This window comes from Aulonocara sp. 'chitande type north' Nkhata Bay, linkage group LG8 (assembly GCF_057382095.1).
Source record: "Aulonocara sp. 'chitande type north' Nkhata Bay isolate Kocher_YH1m ecotype deep benthic linkage group LG8, A_spYH_male_GT1.1, whole genome shotgun sequence".
Lineage (NCBI taxonomy): Eukaryota > Metazoa > Chordata > Actinopteri > Cichliformes > Cichlidae > Aulonocara > Aulonocara sp. 'chitande type north' Nkhata Bay.
In genome coordinates, this window is record NC_141351.1 from 21,268,893 (window position 1) to 21,286,006 (window position 17,114).

Here is a 17,114-nt window from a genome sequence, read left to right on the forward strand (position 1 = left end):
GGAAACAAGCTCGATTACAACCAGGTCTGCCATTTTGTTTACATTGTTAAGTTAGCGGAAAGCTTCGGACTAAACAAACCTGTGTATTATAATATATGTTGGGATTTATGAGTAAATGCAAGAAACAACTATATAGTATATTCAGCGTGTCAGTACTGAACATGTGGTATATTCATATAGCCAAAACTGGCCTATTTCGTGCATCGGGGGTATAGCTCAGTGGTAGAGCATTTGACTGCAGATCAAGAGGTCCCCGGTTCAAATCCGGGTGCCCCCTCTTTTCTTTCCTTGGTGACTTTTTGTCGTTGCGTTCGTATAAATAAATGTAATAGAAAACTTCACCGATTGCCTAGCGATATATGAAGTTTATTCCTTACTTAACGAACATAATCTCTACGAGTAGCCGTATGTCTTTTTGTCGCTTTTATGTTTCCCACCGCGTCTTAAAATACTATATTCCACCTTATCTAAAAGAAATTCTTCAGAGGGTTTTACCACTAAATTAATTACATGTCCCAATGTGTACTTTTACTTTACTTTTTGATTTTGTCACCATTAGTTGTGTGGAAAATCTCTTTTCTTATTAATCTGCAAAGTTTACAAGTATTTATAGACGTTGCAAGCGGTTAATATGCCTGTATGTTAGCAAAACTATCGGAATATCTGTCTCTGCTCGGTACACACCTTGATCTTTAAGCTCAATATAACAAATGATCACCGTGGCTGCGCTTGTCATGTGGAATTTCGTGTTGTGTTATGGCGCCATCCTGTGGCAATGCTGTGCACAGCCCTAAATACCTTACATTTTTGCAATTTTTAACCTATCATGGGACTTCAGCAAGGAAGGAGATAAATTTCCATCCATCCTAGCTGTCTCAGGGCGAGACAGATGCATTTGCTGTCAAATAAATTTGCATAAAAAATGAATTCCATACATGCAGTCATTTTGAGTTGTTATCACAGCAGTGCTTAAGCTATAATGTAAATTTATTTTTAAAAATTAGATGCACATGAAGTATTAATGCCCACATAAGGTATTTCTCTAATAGTATCTTTAATGCTGTTTCCTTATATTTTAAGGCTCATTCATTTAGTTATAAAAATTGAAAACCATCTAAATAGATGTTAGTCACTCACCAGACTATGACCTTGAGATCAAAATCCAGACTCGTCACCAGCTTTTATTAGAAGACATTTAAACAGAAAGGTTCAAAGAAAACCCTCATAACACGTCTCTAAAATTCATCCAAACAACATACGTCCTTATAATCACTATCAGCTATAAAGCTAAATATCCACATAGATATAACATTTTATGAACTCATCGTTGCTCGCGTAGAAGTTTCATGAAACAAAAGTGACTCCATAAAATGGATAAAAACAAAAAACACAGAGTAAAGTTGAGTGGTACATTGATTTGCAGTATGAAGGCTAGTTTAATTCATTCCCTGACAGGCCCTTGCATCATTGGCTTTTGGACATTTGCATCTCATCATTTCTGTACTGCCGTCTTCCTCTCAAACCCTCCAACCCTTAGATAATATGGCTAATCCTCTGTGTGATGGCAAACAGCAAAAGACACAGAGAAAGCTGGCAAGAGCTACAAGAGCAGTTACAGTAAACACTGTCCAGCCTCAAAGGTTGGAGTAAGGACATCTTGTGTTGATGGTCAGCCTGAATGTCCATATTCATCCTCCTGTAGTACCGCAGTTTTCCTCAAGATGGTGTCCTCTCTTCCACTGATTGAGTCCTGCAAGTCCTAGACCCTTAGCAGCAGTGCTCAGCTTCAATGAAGCCTTCCTTTTCATGGCCCCCGAGCTCGACTTCAGCATAACTGGAGTGACAGCCCTGATTGCGGAACTTCATAGAGGGCCAGTAGTTATTGGTGCGTCGCTGCAGACAGAGAAACAGTAGTAGGTAAAGACCACCTAGCAGGCAAATGGGAAGATGCAGGCTTCAACCATAGACGGCATAAAAGATGAATGTAGCCACTGGGATGTGCCTATTGCACATCCATAAATCCCCTAAACTTTACTGCAAGTGCTTTTATGAATTTTAAAGGTGAGTGTTTTCAAGTCAAGAGTGGGTTTTACTGTGAAGCCACAAGCTCATTGGCCCATTGGAGCTTAAAGATCATCAGGAGAGTGTTTCCAGTGTTCAGGGCTGTTTTGTCACAGACTTCTGCAAGTCTTTTTGCAGACACATGAACATCACCCACTTCTCATTCATCAGGTGAATCTGTCATTTCATTGACCTGTGAAATAAACTGGTCACCCAGTGACAGAGTATGCATGCTTACACGTTTCACCTGTCTGAAGTCTGGTAGTTATGTAGACATTATAAAAGATGGACATAACTTCCAGGTTTAAAAGGGAAGCCAATGCAGAAGTGCCTTAAATCTACATTCCTTTTAATACCAGCATCAATGATGTATTTCAACAGTGGCTTAAAACAACTTTACCACCACCATCTGACCATAGCAGTATATTACAGCCCACCAGGTCAAAGTGAAATTAAGGGAAAACATATATTTTAAGACAAGAAAAGGTCCTCTATATTTTAAAAGAAAATTAAAGTCTGTGACCATCCCTACTGCAGAGGGAATGAGAGCTGGATGTTGTTTTTCTGACCTGCATGAGGTAGAATGGTGGAGCCACTGTGGGATGTGTGTTGATGTAGTAAACAGCCAGTAAGGTGAGAGCTACAAGCAGAACTAGAGCAGCCACAACGCCTGCGATGATGGCCGTGTTCTCTGTCATCCCGTTGTTTGGAGGGCTCGTCTGTATATCTGAAAGGAAGGAAGATTGTTGCTCCTGTTAAAGCATTTCTAAATATAGAAATGCCTAGGTAGCTAACTATGGACTTTACTTTGGAAAACTCTGTGGCCAACTTCCTAAAACTAAGTGGGGACAATTTTCGTTTTCAAATTAAAAAAAAAAAAAAAAGAAATTCATGTTCACTTGTTTGTATTTACAGTAAATCTCCCCAAAATCTGTATACACAGAAAATCAACAGAAAAACATTAAAAAACAATCATCAGTCTCTTCCCAAAGTCCACATGGAAAAACAAATATTTGACTACTTTACTGTTGGACTTTATTAAAGTTGAGTTTGACACTTACATAATCTTTATTTAACTATGATAATAGAACACATGAGATTTAAAATCAGTGGGTTCTTAATTAGCAGAATTTATACAAATAAATAAGTAGAAACATATAGATGAACTTAAAATTTTTGAACATATTGAATGAATAAATTGTGGTCCTAGGATTGATCCCTGGGGCCTACCCCTGGTTAGATTACAAGCTTTGGAAATCATAGCTTCTGCTCACACACTTCTAATGGTTTCTTCTGATTATTACTGTCAAAAGTGAAAATTTAGTTATTCATAAAAAGTGTCCCTGCCAATGCAACAGAAGGCACTCCTATTTGCTTAGGTACATTTGATTTTACATAAACATGTCTTTGAAAAGATCTACATAAAATCTCATATATAAATACATAGATAAGTTCAGCAATTATTAGTCATAATTTTATAGTGAGACTAGCTTTATGATAAGCTTTCTGTTATTGTTATTTTTTACATTCTGAAAATGTTTGCAAAGATGTACAAGTTTAAATCTGACACAGATTTAGGGGCTATCTACTGTTTATATTGAGTCGTGCAGCTGGTACCTGAATGCTTATGCTCTCTATGGAAATTCAGCTTTAATTCTGTAATGCTCAGAAGTCAGAGAGCTACTAGTAATTCTGCTTCTCCTTAATCTATTCACAAAGGGTCACATTTTGCATGATCCCCCAAAAAATAAACAATTAAATATTCCTTCATTAATCCTTCACCAGTTGTGGGACTGAGTTTTTGCTGAAATACCAGCACTGTATTTTCCAACTCACCCCTAGTAACAGGCTGTTCTTCAAGCACTGAAACGGTTGGACCTGGAGAGGAGTGATTAAAGGAGCTCATAGTTGCTTCAGGTAGAACTGTGTTGTAGTCCTCACACATGCCTTTAGCCTGAGTGAATGCCGAAAAGAATGACTCAGGAATCAGTAACAAAGCTGCTCATCTCTCTCTTGTGTAATATGGTAATGAGTCTCACCTCTTCAGGGCAGTTGTAATCCAGCCACTCTTGTCTATGTCGGTCTATACCATCAGAACATCTAGAAATGAAAAGCAAAGTGAGAAAAGGCGAGAGTCTCATAACATCACGAATTGAACTTTGTCTTACCGTTGAAGTGTGTTGCACCAGCCACAGCTGCTTGTCAAGTTGGATGTTAGGCAGAGATCACAGGATGTGTGTTGAAGACAAGCTGGGGAACGGGAATCGCATCATTACGCAGTTACGGGGTGAGTAATGAGGCTAGGCTGTCGAACAAAAACTAGTTTGAAACAGAACTTACTGGGCAGAGGTGTGAACTCAAAAGCTGATCCGCTCACAATCTTTGTGGTGTCAATGGCAACACGATGATACTCATAGATAGTACGCCGCTTTGCTTCTATCAAGACAAAAATTGAATGTCAGCCTTTCTTCTGTATTAAGTCTCATGTGAAAACTTAAAATGAAGTCTGTTCTCCATGTTTCTGAGAGGGGACTAACTCCTGTTCAAATTGAACTACTTGTAATGGAAAGTATTTAGTTTCTGCTTTTACTCCTCTGCCTTAACTGGCTTAATAATTTACTAAAATATGAATAATTACTTTAAATTAACAGTAGAGGAAGCATCTCTTTTTTATTTTAAAGGAACTGACCTGACAGCAGTGATGTAGGGAGGTGTCCCATGAAAGCGTCAGATAGTCCAACTTTCAGCGGATGCTCAGTAGAATTTATTTCCTCCACTGGCAATGGGATCTCAAAAAAGAACAGAAGTTTGTTTTGACACTGGTAAACCTGACATTCAAGCTGAGCTGTGTTTTTTACAAAATATTGAAGTGGTGGAATTATATTTTTTGCTACATCTGATTAAAAATACATAACTTACATCTTTGTAGTTGAAAACAATTGTTCCATTTTTGTGGAGCGCTGCCTGGAAAGTAAAAGGCCCCGCTGCCTCTCGGTCCTTTAACCGCACTTTGTCCCACTGCACGACAAATAAATTTCCTGGGCAAAGCAGTATACAAAGGCCAGTCAGAGATACCCAGGAGCTCCCAAACTCTAGAGACTTCATAGAGGAACCTTTACCTACCATTATCCGAGTACCTCACTGTTGAATTTTTAGTAAAGCTAGGGTCAAAATTGGCCATGAGGGGAGCGACATACTGGGTGGCGGTTAGCATTCTGTGAGTTATTTCACCCATGTAGATGAAACCTGAAGAGAAACATTAAGAGAAGTGAACTGTTAAAGATTTTAAAAACACCTCTACCTCATGGTCGAACAGCACATCTTTAAACTGAAGCATGTGACCTACCTCCAGTTGCTATAATAATTTGTCTCAAGTAGTGCCCATAGAAGGGGAAATCAAAGGAGAGTGCCACTCTCTGTGAATAAGAAGACATGTCAGATGTGGTTAAATCTGTCTGTAAATCAGACATTAGTGCTTGAATGTGCGAACGCTCATCTCACCGCTGCCTGTCGATGCGCGTTGGACAGTATGCCGTGAATTCTGACTTGGTTTTTGTGCAGGTTGTCCATATCCACCCACAAGCTTGCAGTCTGTGTGTCTGTTGGACCAAAACTCTGCCATCTGTAGTACTTCTGGGAGTCCTCCTGAGAGAAAGAGGTCACTCATTAGACAAGTTTCCTGAATACATTAATCATGGTGAGGTAGTTTAGAGTAGGTCTCTGTATGAAATAGACTGATTTATATTGAAATCAATGACTTACTACAGGACTGGATAATTCAAAATGTATACATTTTGGGTAGCTCTAGACACTCCAAAATAAAGATGCATAGTTTTCAATCTTGTTTTATGTACATCTTAAACTAGTAGTCTAAAGGATTGCTACGTGCATTTCCATATAATAATAACAAATGAAAAAAATAGAACATCTTACCCTTTTACATATCTCTGAGAAGAAATCTTATCAAAGAGAACTCATCTTTATGAACATTTGGGGGATTTTTGCATCCTATTGTACCAGTTTCTAATAGCTAATCAAAACATTTATCATCGTTCTAAACAGATTTCTTACATTTGTGTTTGTACAAGGTACTTTTTTTTAAATTACCTTCTTCAGAACTTGACTTTCACCAACAGGAGGCAGCATTTTGTGAGTTGGTTTGTTGAGATTTTCCAGTGTTTACATTTTGATATATATGTTTTAAGCTACTCTATTTCCTCTGCTCTTAATGGCTTACTTAGTTAAATAAAGCTTATAATTATTCGCTGCACCATATTGTAGTACAGGTATTACAGGTATTATTACTGGTATTAGATGAAAGTACAGTCTTACCTTTTTTCCTCTTTTTTGTGAAAAATATTTAGGTTAGTGTAAGTGTGAAGTGAAAAAAAAAACACTATTTAGTCGATCAGCTCAAAAATAATGTGAAAAAAGCAAAAATGTCTTATTTTGAAAAAACAACTGGGATAAAACTCAGTGAGTCATGCAGGGATTTTTCCCTTCAGTCCTTCTCACATAGTGCCACTTGATGGAGCTGTTTACACATTGGCTTTGACAACAAGCACTTGTGTCTTCATACAGATCTCCAGTCTTGATGGCATTATTAATCTATAGCATAGTTGAAGGTGACAGAGAGCAATGGTTCTGGGGTTTAGTATGGGCTCAGAAAGTGGAGCAGTTAAATGCAGCTCCGGCTGCTCCACTTACAGCAAGTGACCCACTTTTTTCTTCCATCTCCACTGCCTGACACCAGCCTGTATTTTCTAGGGGGATTCTAGGTGAGGAGAATAATCATTTATTTTCCCTCACAGCTGACTGACTTATTGAAGTGACTCTGATTGGACAGGAGATGGAGGGTTTTGGAAATTGAGATCAGGCCTCCCCCTAAAAAAGCAGCAGCAGCAGCAGCATTATAACAGGGTTACTTGTGATCCAATCCAAGTGAGTCACACACACATGCACATACTCGTGCGCAGCCATGCTTAAACAAACACTGTAAGCTGGCAACACAAGTATGTGGTCTGTTTTCAATTTGAATTGTAGGGAGAGGAAGAAAAAAACGTAGAACACAATTTATTTGGGCTAATTTTTACTGAGGCTGATTGAAGTGAAAGATGAGTCTAGGAGGTAAGACACTCATAAAACCTCATCCCATGCACTAAAAACACACACACGCAGACACACACTTCTAAAATAATGACTGGAAAATGGCACAGGACAGTGATGTGCTACAGGCTTTACCTTTGACTAAACTTTATTTTTTCTGGCTTGGCAGTAGCTACTTGACTTGTCAGCACAATATCATTACCAAAGCCATTTACAGTTAGAGTTTGCCTCACATTTATCTCTTCATATTGTCATACACAGATAACAATGAGCTATATTAAAGGTTAAAATGTTGTTAGGGGTCAGCATACCAACCTGTGATACCCCAGCCTATGGTTAGGTTAATTCTGCAGCGTTCGTGAAAGTAACTTGTTTCTTGGTTTAAAGATTATAATAACCATGTAAACATCACTATATTGATTGACACTAAAGATTCTTTGGCTTTGGTGTAATGGATGGTTTAGTTTTCCTAAAATAAGTAGGGGATATTTATCCCTCAGGCTAATGTCATTTTAAGTTGGCAGCTATTAATGCCCTTTTTCTTGCAGAACCAATAAATATAAGAATTCTCATTTCTGTAATTCAGCTGACAATGACTTGCACAGCTGTGTTGACCTCATTCTCACTGGTCACAGTTTTTGGGGCAGTTTTTCTCATGCTCTTACTGGTTGTAGCTCTGTGGCTGTACAGTTTTCTACAACAATGAGCCCTCCATAAGGAAGTATTATGCAGTTTAGGCTAATTTTAGCATAATTTTAGCAGAGTTAGATAATACAATACAAACAGCACATTCTGAAGCCACATGCAGTGACGCAGTCTCAACATACAAACTTAGCAACAAAACTGACTCTGTAGACAGTTCCTCTGTAGAACTTTTAAAGTTCAAGACAGTACAGTTAGAAAATGGCTGAATAATATGGGTTGTTTGGACTGCTCTTCTCTCTAGAAAGAACATAACAGCATGCTAAGGTTTGCACAGTTGCAATCCTAAGTGCCCGTTGGAAACATAAAACCAAATTGAAGATGTTTGGTTATTATGCACAGTGCCATGTTTGCAAAAAACCAAACACAGCATATCTGCTCAACAGGAAACCTCATACCAACTTAGAGTTATGACAGCTGAAAGTGGCTCTATAAGAAACTGTTGGCGGTTTTGGCCATCGCAGTCTTACAAAAGGTTTGCCAACACAAAAACATCTGTTTTATTCTAAATAGGACCATAATTTTCTAAATGAACATTATTCTCAATTGAAAAAGAGTTGGCCATCTAAGAAAAGATAAGATAACCTTTATTAGTCCCAGACGGGGGAAATTTGTTTTGTTACAGCAGAAAGTGGACAGTGCAAAGTTAGAGAACACTGGAATACAATAAGAATAAGATAAACAATTAAGACAGTAAAGACATTAGGAAAGTGTTTACTATGGTATGAAATCGACTGATATGAAGCTCACTTTCTCATGGCCATCTAGCTGGACCACAACCAGAGCAGATGCCCCCTGCTGGCCATTAGAGAGATTGAAAGCTTAAGGAACAGCTATATGCTGTGTAGCTTTAGCTTCAAGCATAGGCATGATGTCATTATTTTAGAGCTTACATTAAACTTGATATTTACTGTATGTGTTGTAAGTAAAAGAGCAATGGGAGCGTCATTTCTATGAACAGAATTTAGGCCATATTAAAATAGTTGATTTTCCTACTGTCACTATTGTAATCTAAGGTCTTAGCCATGAATCAGTCATTGCATCTCACCACTATGCGAGTCATGTTGTCAGGCAGGGGACTGATATCAACTCCTCCTCCTCCTTCAGCCTGTGAGCTGCGGGCTTCCCTGTGTTTGTGTGGGGTCTGCTGGTCTCTCCTGGTTCTGTGAAAACTGGACGGATCTTCCAAAGCAGTTCCACTCCATGCATCTAGAACAACACAAGCAGCAGCACACACATACATGCAGATTCATTCACGATGATGTACTTCTTGAGGATTTAATCCATGAATAAATACTCTCACCACATAATCTCTCACCTGTTGTTAACCATCAATTTGAGACATAAGAGTTCAACAAACAAAAAGCCACAGACTTGCTTACTAAATCACAATTACTTTGAGGAAAAACAAGATAATGTAATTATCTCTCAAAATGTGTGAAAACTGTGTTATAGACATTATAATGACTTTGACTTTAAACTCTGTGGTCACATCTGTTCTTTATTGGTTACCATAATCTGGATCATTAACAGGCATACATATCTAAAGAAAATTAAATCCATGTTTAGAGGTCACGGAGCAATAACTCACACAGAGACAGAAATAAGATCAGCACAAACAACACCGTAGATTTTGTATACATCTGTCATGCAGAAATAGGGGCATGATTCCTTTTTAATCATGTGGTGCCAACATTGTTCTTTGTTCAAATAATCCCTGTGTATGTACAAAAGGATTGTGGGGGTTTGTCTGTGTGTGCATCTTTTTAGAGCACTCACATCTCTACTGACCACCTACATTTGTGTGGGCTTTCGTGACATCTGCTTAACAGATCATAGATGGCTGTTTATGTTTTTTTCAACCGATCTATGACTCACTGTCCACATTTTTAGTTGGCAGTTGCAAAATCAGCAGAACTCACTGATAGTTCTACAGGGTTAAGAGCTCATTATTCCCTCTGAAACAGAGGGATTAAATTCCCTTTGCTGTCTGGTTCTGAGCTGTTAGTTCACTGAACTGAGCTATTAATTAACAGCATGTTATGAACATTCCCTTCAGTGTGAGAAAGATGAACCCCGTCTCGAAGTTATGGCCAAAATTATGTGGATAACCCCCCCCCCTTCAGTCTGGAGCTGTTTTATTGGATTGACAGTTTGTTATGATTAAAATGTTAATGCCAGATTATAAGTTTAGCAGTAGTTTGTATTCCTCCCCTGTCTCATCTAACATGAAAGGCCTGTGTACAAAAAAATAGGCCTGTAGAAAATGTTTTTCACCGTTTGTTGTTGAAGAACTGCACAAACCCCCAACCATGACCCCATCCTGCAGCTCTGGTATGAACTGAAAACTTTGACTGTGATCCTAAGATGACCTAAGATCAAAGGCTGGACTTGCTAACGTGCTTGAAAGTGAGATTGGCAGGAAAGCAAATCGCTGCTGCATAGGCATAGCTTTGTAACCTTCCAGTTTCTTAACACAGGCGGTAAATTAACTATTAGTAGTTTTACTAGTAATTTTTTCACAGTCATCTATACAATCAGACTTCGTGTTGTGACCAGTGGAGTCAATCTCTGCTGGGGGAGAGGGGAGCTGCTTTAAGGCACTTCTGCGTTGACATTGCTTTCCATCTTTTATATAGACATATAGACTATATATTAATACAAAAACTACAATGAATATTTATGACTAACTCACACCTAATCATAAAGACTGAAAAAGATGGATGTAGTTCCTGGGTCTTAATGTATCTTAAAACTGCATTCTTTTTAACGATCACCAGGGGGAAATACATGTGGTTGCAAAAGAAGAGAAAGTGGCCCTCGTCCCAGGCCTCTGTAAACACTTTGCTGATGAGTTTATGGGCTCAGTCGCTCATTTTGTGTCATACTGAATAAAATAAAATAAAATAAAATAAAATAAAATAAAATAAAATAAAATAAAATAAAATTTGTCAGAAAGAAGGATTATCTAGCGCCTTGGCGTACAACTCAGGTTGAGGCTTCATAATGGGACTTCACAAGCCAACGTGTCACGGTGGCTATGACCTTATAGTTTTTGTGCACCTAATATAGTTAAACTTAGTTTTATAAAAATAAAATAAAATTAGAAATTTGTGGCTTCAACATCAAAAGGTTCCTGTCCGGTTTTAAAGCCCAACATTAACTGCCTGTATTTTGATTGTTTCGCTGATTCAAAAAACATGCACTCCGCAAAGTTATACCTGATACCACACAAACAGAGAGTGCATAAAATAAATATATATAAAATGTTAATTTTTCTAAAGTAAGAATGATATTAAATTAAAAAGTCTTAAGGGACAAAATAGGACAAGTGAAAAAGAGAGGTTATTACACACTCGGGGGAGATTGTGCTAATGAGGAATCTTGTTTGATTATGGTGCGGTGGAAGCTAATTTCACTGCTGCAGAACAAAAAGCTTCTAACTGGGTCAGATTGGCACTTATCATCATCATCACTAAACAGCGGAGGAGGCTTCAAACAGCAGAGTTAAACAATGAGGAGGAGCTTTGAGGAGCAGGAAAACTGAAAAGGGGAGTTCAGGGGCTGCACACAAGTTAGCGCAGTTTAGGCTACAGTCTAATAGACCATGACTATACTTAGATTTTTCCCGCCACCCTTACAATAGGTCACTTTGAGATTTGCTTTACAGATCTTCCAAGTGTTCACATTTTCTTTCCTGAAACATCATTAACCTTATCTAACTGTCTGCATGTGGGGCTGGATGAACTTCAACATCAAAAGTGTGCTGGGCTTTGCATAAGGACCTGGACTTAAGACAGGCCTCAGTAGCATCATGTCTGGCAGACACATGTGCGTGTGGACCCTGCACTGGGAATGTGCAAACTGGTGCAAAAAAAAAAACAAAAAACCTATGCTGATGAATGGTCTAATTGTTGACGTGACAGATATGATGTGTGACAGATGTACGGGTGAATAGTCAGTGGCTTCACTGCAAAAATGCCCTCTGATGTTGCTGCTAAATAAAATCAAAGGCATGAAACACATTCTGACAGTCCTTTGAATTTACATCTATGCATCTGCAGGATGTCAGATTTTCTACTTTTTTTTAGCCAACCTCACATATCCAACAGCAGAAAATCCTTATTTCTGTGCCAAGTCTGTTGACTTGATTAAGAAACATTAAATCCCTTAACAAATGCTCGCTATTTTGAGGAGATGGCACCTGCATGGCAGCGGTGTCCACTGTACCTTCACATGTGTCTGCATTGCAGCAACCGCCACAAATCTAGTGGGTGTTGTCAAACTAGGACACAGCCTGATGAACCATATACATTGCTCTGTTGATACATGGATTGTATTCATTCATGCCAGTACCATGTTACACACTCCTATTTCCATTTCTCTCATTTTTTGCTCTATTTTTTTCCTTTATAAGTATGAAAATGCAAAGCTGTAATATAATAACAATATAAACACACAAACCTTTTACTTATCCTTATAATTTACCTCATTATCTGTTGTCAAAGACAAATATCTAAGAAACACAACAGGGTATATTTTCTTCTGTATGAAAGTATTTTTTGAAGGCTCTACAAAAACCAGAGCCACGTTCCTAAACTGAGACAAAAGCTAAATGGCCTTTCAGTCTGCTCAGATGGATCAAGTCCATGGGCGAAAAATACATTTCTTCTGAAAACAATATTTTCCTGGGTAAATGTGCAACACTTTGAAGTTTGAGTACAGGCGGGAATACATCGAGGGCATGTACTTGGTCAATGAAGGGGAAAGAGAATTATCTGCAGGCCCATCAACAGAGAACAAAAGGCCAACATCTTTGCTCCAAAGGCAGACACACTGAAGAGAGTGAACTATTGTGCACTGTCCAAACACAGCACACGAGAGCAGATTAAATCTCAAGATACAATCAAAGTCTTGACCCTATCACTCTTTTCTAGTGGTGGAAATGAGACACAGTATTACGTGCTTTGTCAGGAGAGGGATTAGGGAACAATAATCACAAGACGAGGTCATCGCTTGTCGACTCAGTATAGTTCAGTGCAGTGGTTTTATTATTTTGGATTTTAAAAGGGTGATCTGTGTTAAAACCAGCCTGGAGCTAGTAGCGTGGGAGGACCTATTTGGCACCTTATCCTCAGAACAGCAGTAACCATAACACACAATCGCAAACACTAGCAGCTGGAATGATAAAGACCTGAAAATAAATAGAAAAATGTGGTGTTTAGATTAATGTGCACAAATTGACAAGGGTCAGTTGTTTATGTTTTTGAACAGATCTTTCATTTTCAGTCCAGATGACATATGATTTGAGTTTGCAGATGTGCTTGGCCAGTTGTAGTTAACTGTTTATTTAGTGCTTTAATATTTATAGTCATAAATCTGAGCTTACCTTAGTAAGAAATGTGCAGTAGCAACCAAGAAATGACTTCAGAGGAAAATAATGTTCTGCCCCTTGAAATGATAAGTGCAGCCGATCAGATTAAAATCAAAATAGTCTTGTATAGATGCCACATTGTTTAAAAAACTCTTAATAGTGCAAATCCATCTACATGAGGCAAATGTTAACCACATGGGGCTAAGAGGTAGTCTCACGTTTTAACGTCTAACTTAATAAATACACAAAAGTTTAAATTAATGATTTAGCAATGACCATCTATTGGAAAATGCTGTTTTGTATTTGAAAGCAATTTTCCACAACTTATTATTAATATAAATGAAAGCCACAATGTATATTTATAGTCTTTATATATCTGTGCATTCCCTTTTTCTGTTGTAAATACTGTTAAAAACTTTAAATATTATTTCAGCTGCTCTTCTCCCGCCTACTGATCTTTGGGTTGCAGTAGGTCAGCGAATCTCTTTTTGAACCATGTGTTTCTTGTGAGACCCACATGTGTTCACTTTTGTAAACTAGTTCCAATCAAAATGCGATACATCATCTCAGTATGTGGAACGGCGGAACAAGGGACAATTATGCTGTGCATTCCCATATAAAGTGGGACATCTGGTAACCCTCGCTTCTGGAGTCCATTGCCAATTTTTGGAGGTTTCCGGAGTGTTCAGGCGATGTCCAGGCCAAGACTTTGTCCTCCGTCTTCTATTCACTGCTTGTTATGCAGAAAAGCTTTTTCAGCTAAGAAAAAGCTAAAAAATCGTCAGGTTTAAAAAAACTACCCTTTGGCTAATGTCTGTTTGGCTCTTCGTGCAGATTGTCTGCCTGTACACAACCAGAATCTGCTCAAACATGATTGGTCATTAGGAACTTGGACTACAAATGGAAACTATAGAGGTAACACAGATCCAGTCCCTTATAGTGGTTACTTGTACATACATATAAATTAAAGCTACTTTGTCATTAAAGATCCTTGTGATTATAGTTTAGATTTCAAGCCAAGGTGGTTATCACACAACTTTAGAAGTGCACGACTGTGCATACGAAACATAGGTTGCTGTCATTTGTTGACCAACAGAGGTCTTGCAGCAAAGGCATTTTTAAGCAAAAAACTCCCTGTTGCCTTAAGACTTTTAAGCTCTGACACTGCATTATTGTTTGACTGACGTGTTTTAGCTTTTGACCTTTATCAGTATCATCAAAGCCATCAAGACCATAAAGTCAGACCTTTTCCTCTCCACCTTGAACGTAGGTGGTTGTGCCAGAAACCTATACTGTGCTTCTTCCATTAGGTTCTAGTTGGATTGGTTGTTGTGGAAATTTGGTTCAGCTAACATGAAGATGATTAGTGAATAAACTTGGGCTTCTCATCTAGTGCTTTTAGCCCAGATACCTGGGCCACATGTTGTTTGTATTTAAGATTAAATGGCAAAAGTTAGCATGCTAACATGCTAAGGATACTGACTGCTAAATACTGTTAGCACTGTTACTGCACGTTAGCAACTAGCATCTTTATAGACTCATAGTTACAGTGTTGCCTGCTTTTGCACAAACTCATTAGCACAGGTATTTTCCTGGTATTTTTCAGACAGATTTGATATAATATGATGATATCCTGCTTATAAAAGCAACACGTACATGGATATATCAGCATTCATAAAATCCACACATATCTTTTATGTGGTGTTTAACTTCTGTGAAATTTACACTGAAATTTGCAGATGTGTAAACAGTCTTGATGGTCCTGACCTTTGAGAAAGTTGGGACAGCCATGTAGTCTTTTTACCTAACTCTGCTGTATTATTATCTGCTCTGTAAAAGAGATTTGGCATCATCTGCAGTCAGGCGTTCCTTTGGATAAGTCATTGAGCGTGTAGTCATTTAATTACCAAGCTTCCAGCACTTCCTTTTTAGTATAGAGCTGTTCTACTTTCTGTTGAAACAGAACACTAATCTAAAAACGTCTGAGTTTACAGGGCCCAAATATGAATCCATCTTTACGAGGGAGACTCTAATAAATTGATCTGGATCACTGGTTTTGGAGTGTTAGTAGGAAAGATGAGCCTGGACATTATGCTGGACTTCGTGTGACCGTATATTTGAGGAGATCTGTCTCTCTGTATGTCTGGTTGTCCTCTGCAGAGCTAGGCCCCTGATCAGAGGAACTGGGACCACAGGAGAGGCCAGAGAAACTAGAGCACTGCTGATTGTCGGAGGAGGAGGAGGAACAGCGGAAGAACGGGGGCTGGCTAAAAATAATATATCTCCAAGGAGAACAAAAATACATACATGCACACACGCACCAACACACACCTACAGATAGGATGGCAGAGGATCCATATACAGGAAATGCACAGAGCAGGTGATGAGACACAGTCTGAGATGAAGCTTTCCAAATTTAAGAAATCCTAGCTCAGATGCTGTTCTCACTGACTGACTTTCATCTTTTACTTTGGAAATGAATCTTAAACCCTCAAATATTTATTTGTTAAAATCCAAAATTCTCATTCACAGGATCAGTATTATTAAAGCAAATGAACCCCAGACATTTATTTTCCCCCCTCCAAACTGGAAATACAGAAGTTTTGGAATAGCATCATGAAAAGAGAGAGAAAATAAAAATCCAGACTCGCACACCATCTTTTATGTGCTTCCTGTGACTGACAGTGAGAACTACCACGAGACCAGTTAACTTCACGCATGCACGTATCCATAGACATGCCATAAAAAGTGCCAAAAAGCATTTTAAGCCTTCCATAGTTAGTGACAACAAATTCAGGTGTGTGTGTGTGTGATATTAACTTTAACTGAGATTTTTAGAAGCTGTTTTGTGTGGCACTTGACAGTCTGTTGTGCAAAAAGGTAGTCGTAATGGTGCTGTTGTTTGTAGATCTGTATTGGGTGTTGACGTTAAAGAAAGGGGGCTTACCTTCATGCTCTTGAGCCCAGACTCTGCCTAGCTCAGCCTGGGAGAGACAGATGAGGAGAACAGCATAAAGCCCCATGTCCGGCTGACTCTTCTCCCTCCTTCCCCTTCTCTTGATCACTCCTTGTCGTCTTCTTCTTCTTCTTTTCCCCAGTTTCCCCTCTCACTTTGTGTAAAGGAATAGGGCACCTCACTCCACCACTCCCCCACCTTTCGTCTCTGTCTCTTCGCCTCTGCTCACCCACACAATTGCTGTTTCCTCACTTCAGCCAAGTTTTACTGCTTTTCTCCCTCCTCCTTTTTTGCCCTTGTTTGGCCCTCAGAATACTGTCTCAGATGATCGGTCCATAACGCAGGAGAGATGATAAACAGCTGAAGTGAAGAGATGTGTTTTCTCTGTGCTCTTCCTTTGCTTCAGTCACATTTCTATCTTTGAATTAGCTCTTCACTCGGTTGTCTCACCTCCTCCCCTCTGGATGTCTGTCTGTCTCGCTTGTGTTTTTCTGTTTTCTCCAAAACAGAGCTCTGGATTTTTAGAAGACTTCCCAAAATGAGGAAATATTTATGTATTTCTACATTTTTTTTCCTTTCCTTACACAGTAGAAAAAAAGGGGGTGTTGAAGATGGGAGGAGCATGTCTCCCCCATGTGGAAGCAAGCTGAACCAAAACAAATGTGGTAGTTAAATGGTTGGCGTTTTGAGAAGAACTTCCTCTGTAGTCTGTTACAGAGATAATCCACATTTTTAATTGAAAGGTTTGAAAAGAACTGTTTTTCTACTCTTGGTAGTAGAAGATTATTTGATGAGGTAAATATGTTTTGTGTCCAACACTTGAAAAAGAAGAACCTGGAATTATTTAGGTGCTGTTGATAGTGGCGCTATGGTGACCATTTTTATTTCCCAGTTTCTTTTCCCTCTAGGAGTGCT

The 17,114-nt window shown here is 38.7% G+C and overlaps 1 protein-coding gene and 1 non-coding gene across 2 annotated transcripts; one reads left to right on the forward strand and one right to left on the reverse strand.

Moving 5' to 3' along the window:
- Positions 1-205: 205 nt before the first annotated feature.
- On the forward strand, positions 206-277 carry trnac-gca (transfer RNA cysteine (anticodon GCA)). Its single transcript has one exon. It is a non-coding gene; the product is annotated as a tRNA-Cys (tRNA).
- Positions 278-1,149: 872 nt separating this feature from the next.
- LOC147323726 (plexin domain-containing protein 1-like) lies at positions 1,150-16,712 on the reverse strand. The gene is made up of 13 exons (XM_086304257.1): positions 16,191-16,712; positions 8,918-9,078; positions 5,563-5,706; positions 5,408-5,477; positions 5,185-5,307; positions 4,981-5,099; positions 4,751-4,850; positions 4,402-4,497; positions 4,230-4,311; positions 4,101-4,161; positions 3,898-4,015; positions 2,631-2,788; positions 1,150-1,893 (listed from the first exon to the last, which is right to left on the reverse strand). The coding sequence occupies exons 1-13, from the start codon at positions 16,264-16,266 to the stop codon at positions 1,768-1,770; spliced, it is 1,434 nt and encodes a 477-aa protein (XP_086160383.1). The 5' UTR covers positions 16,267-16,712; the 3' UTR covers positions 1,150-1,767.
- Between the last annotated feature and the right edge of the window lie 402 nt (positions 16,713-17,114).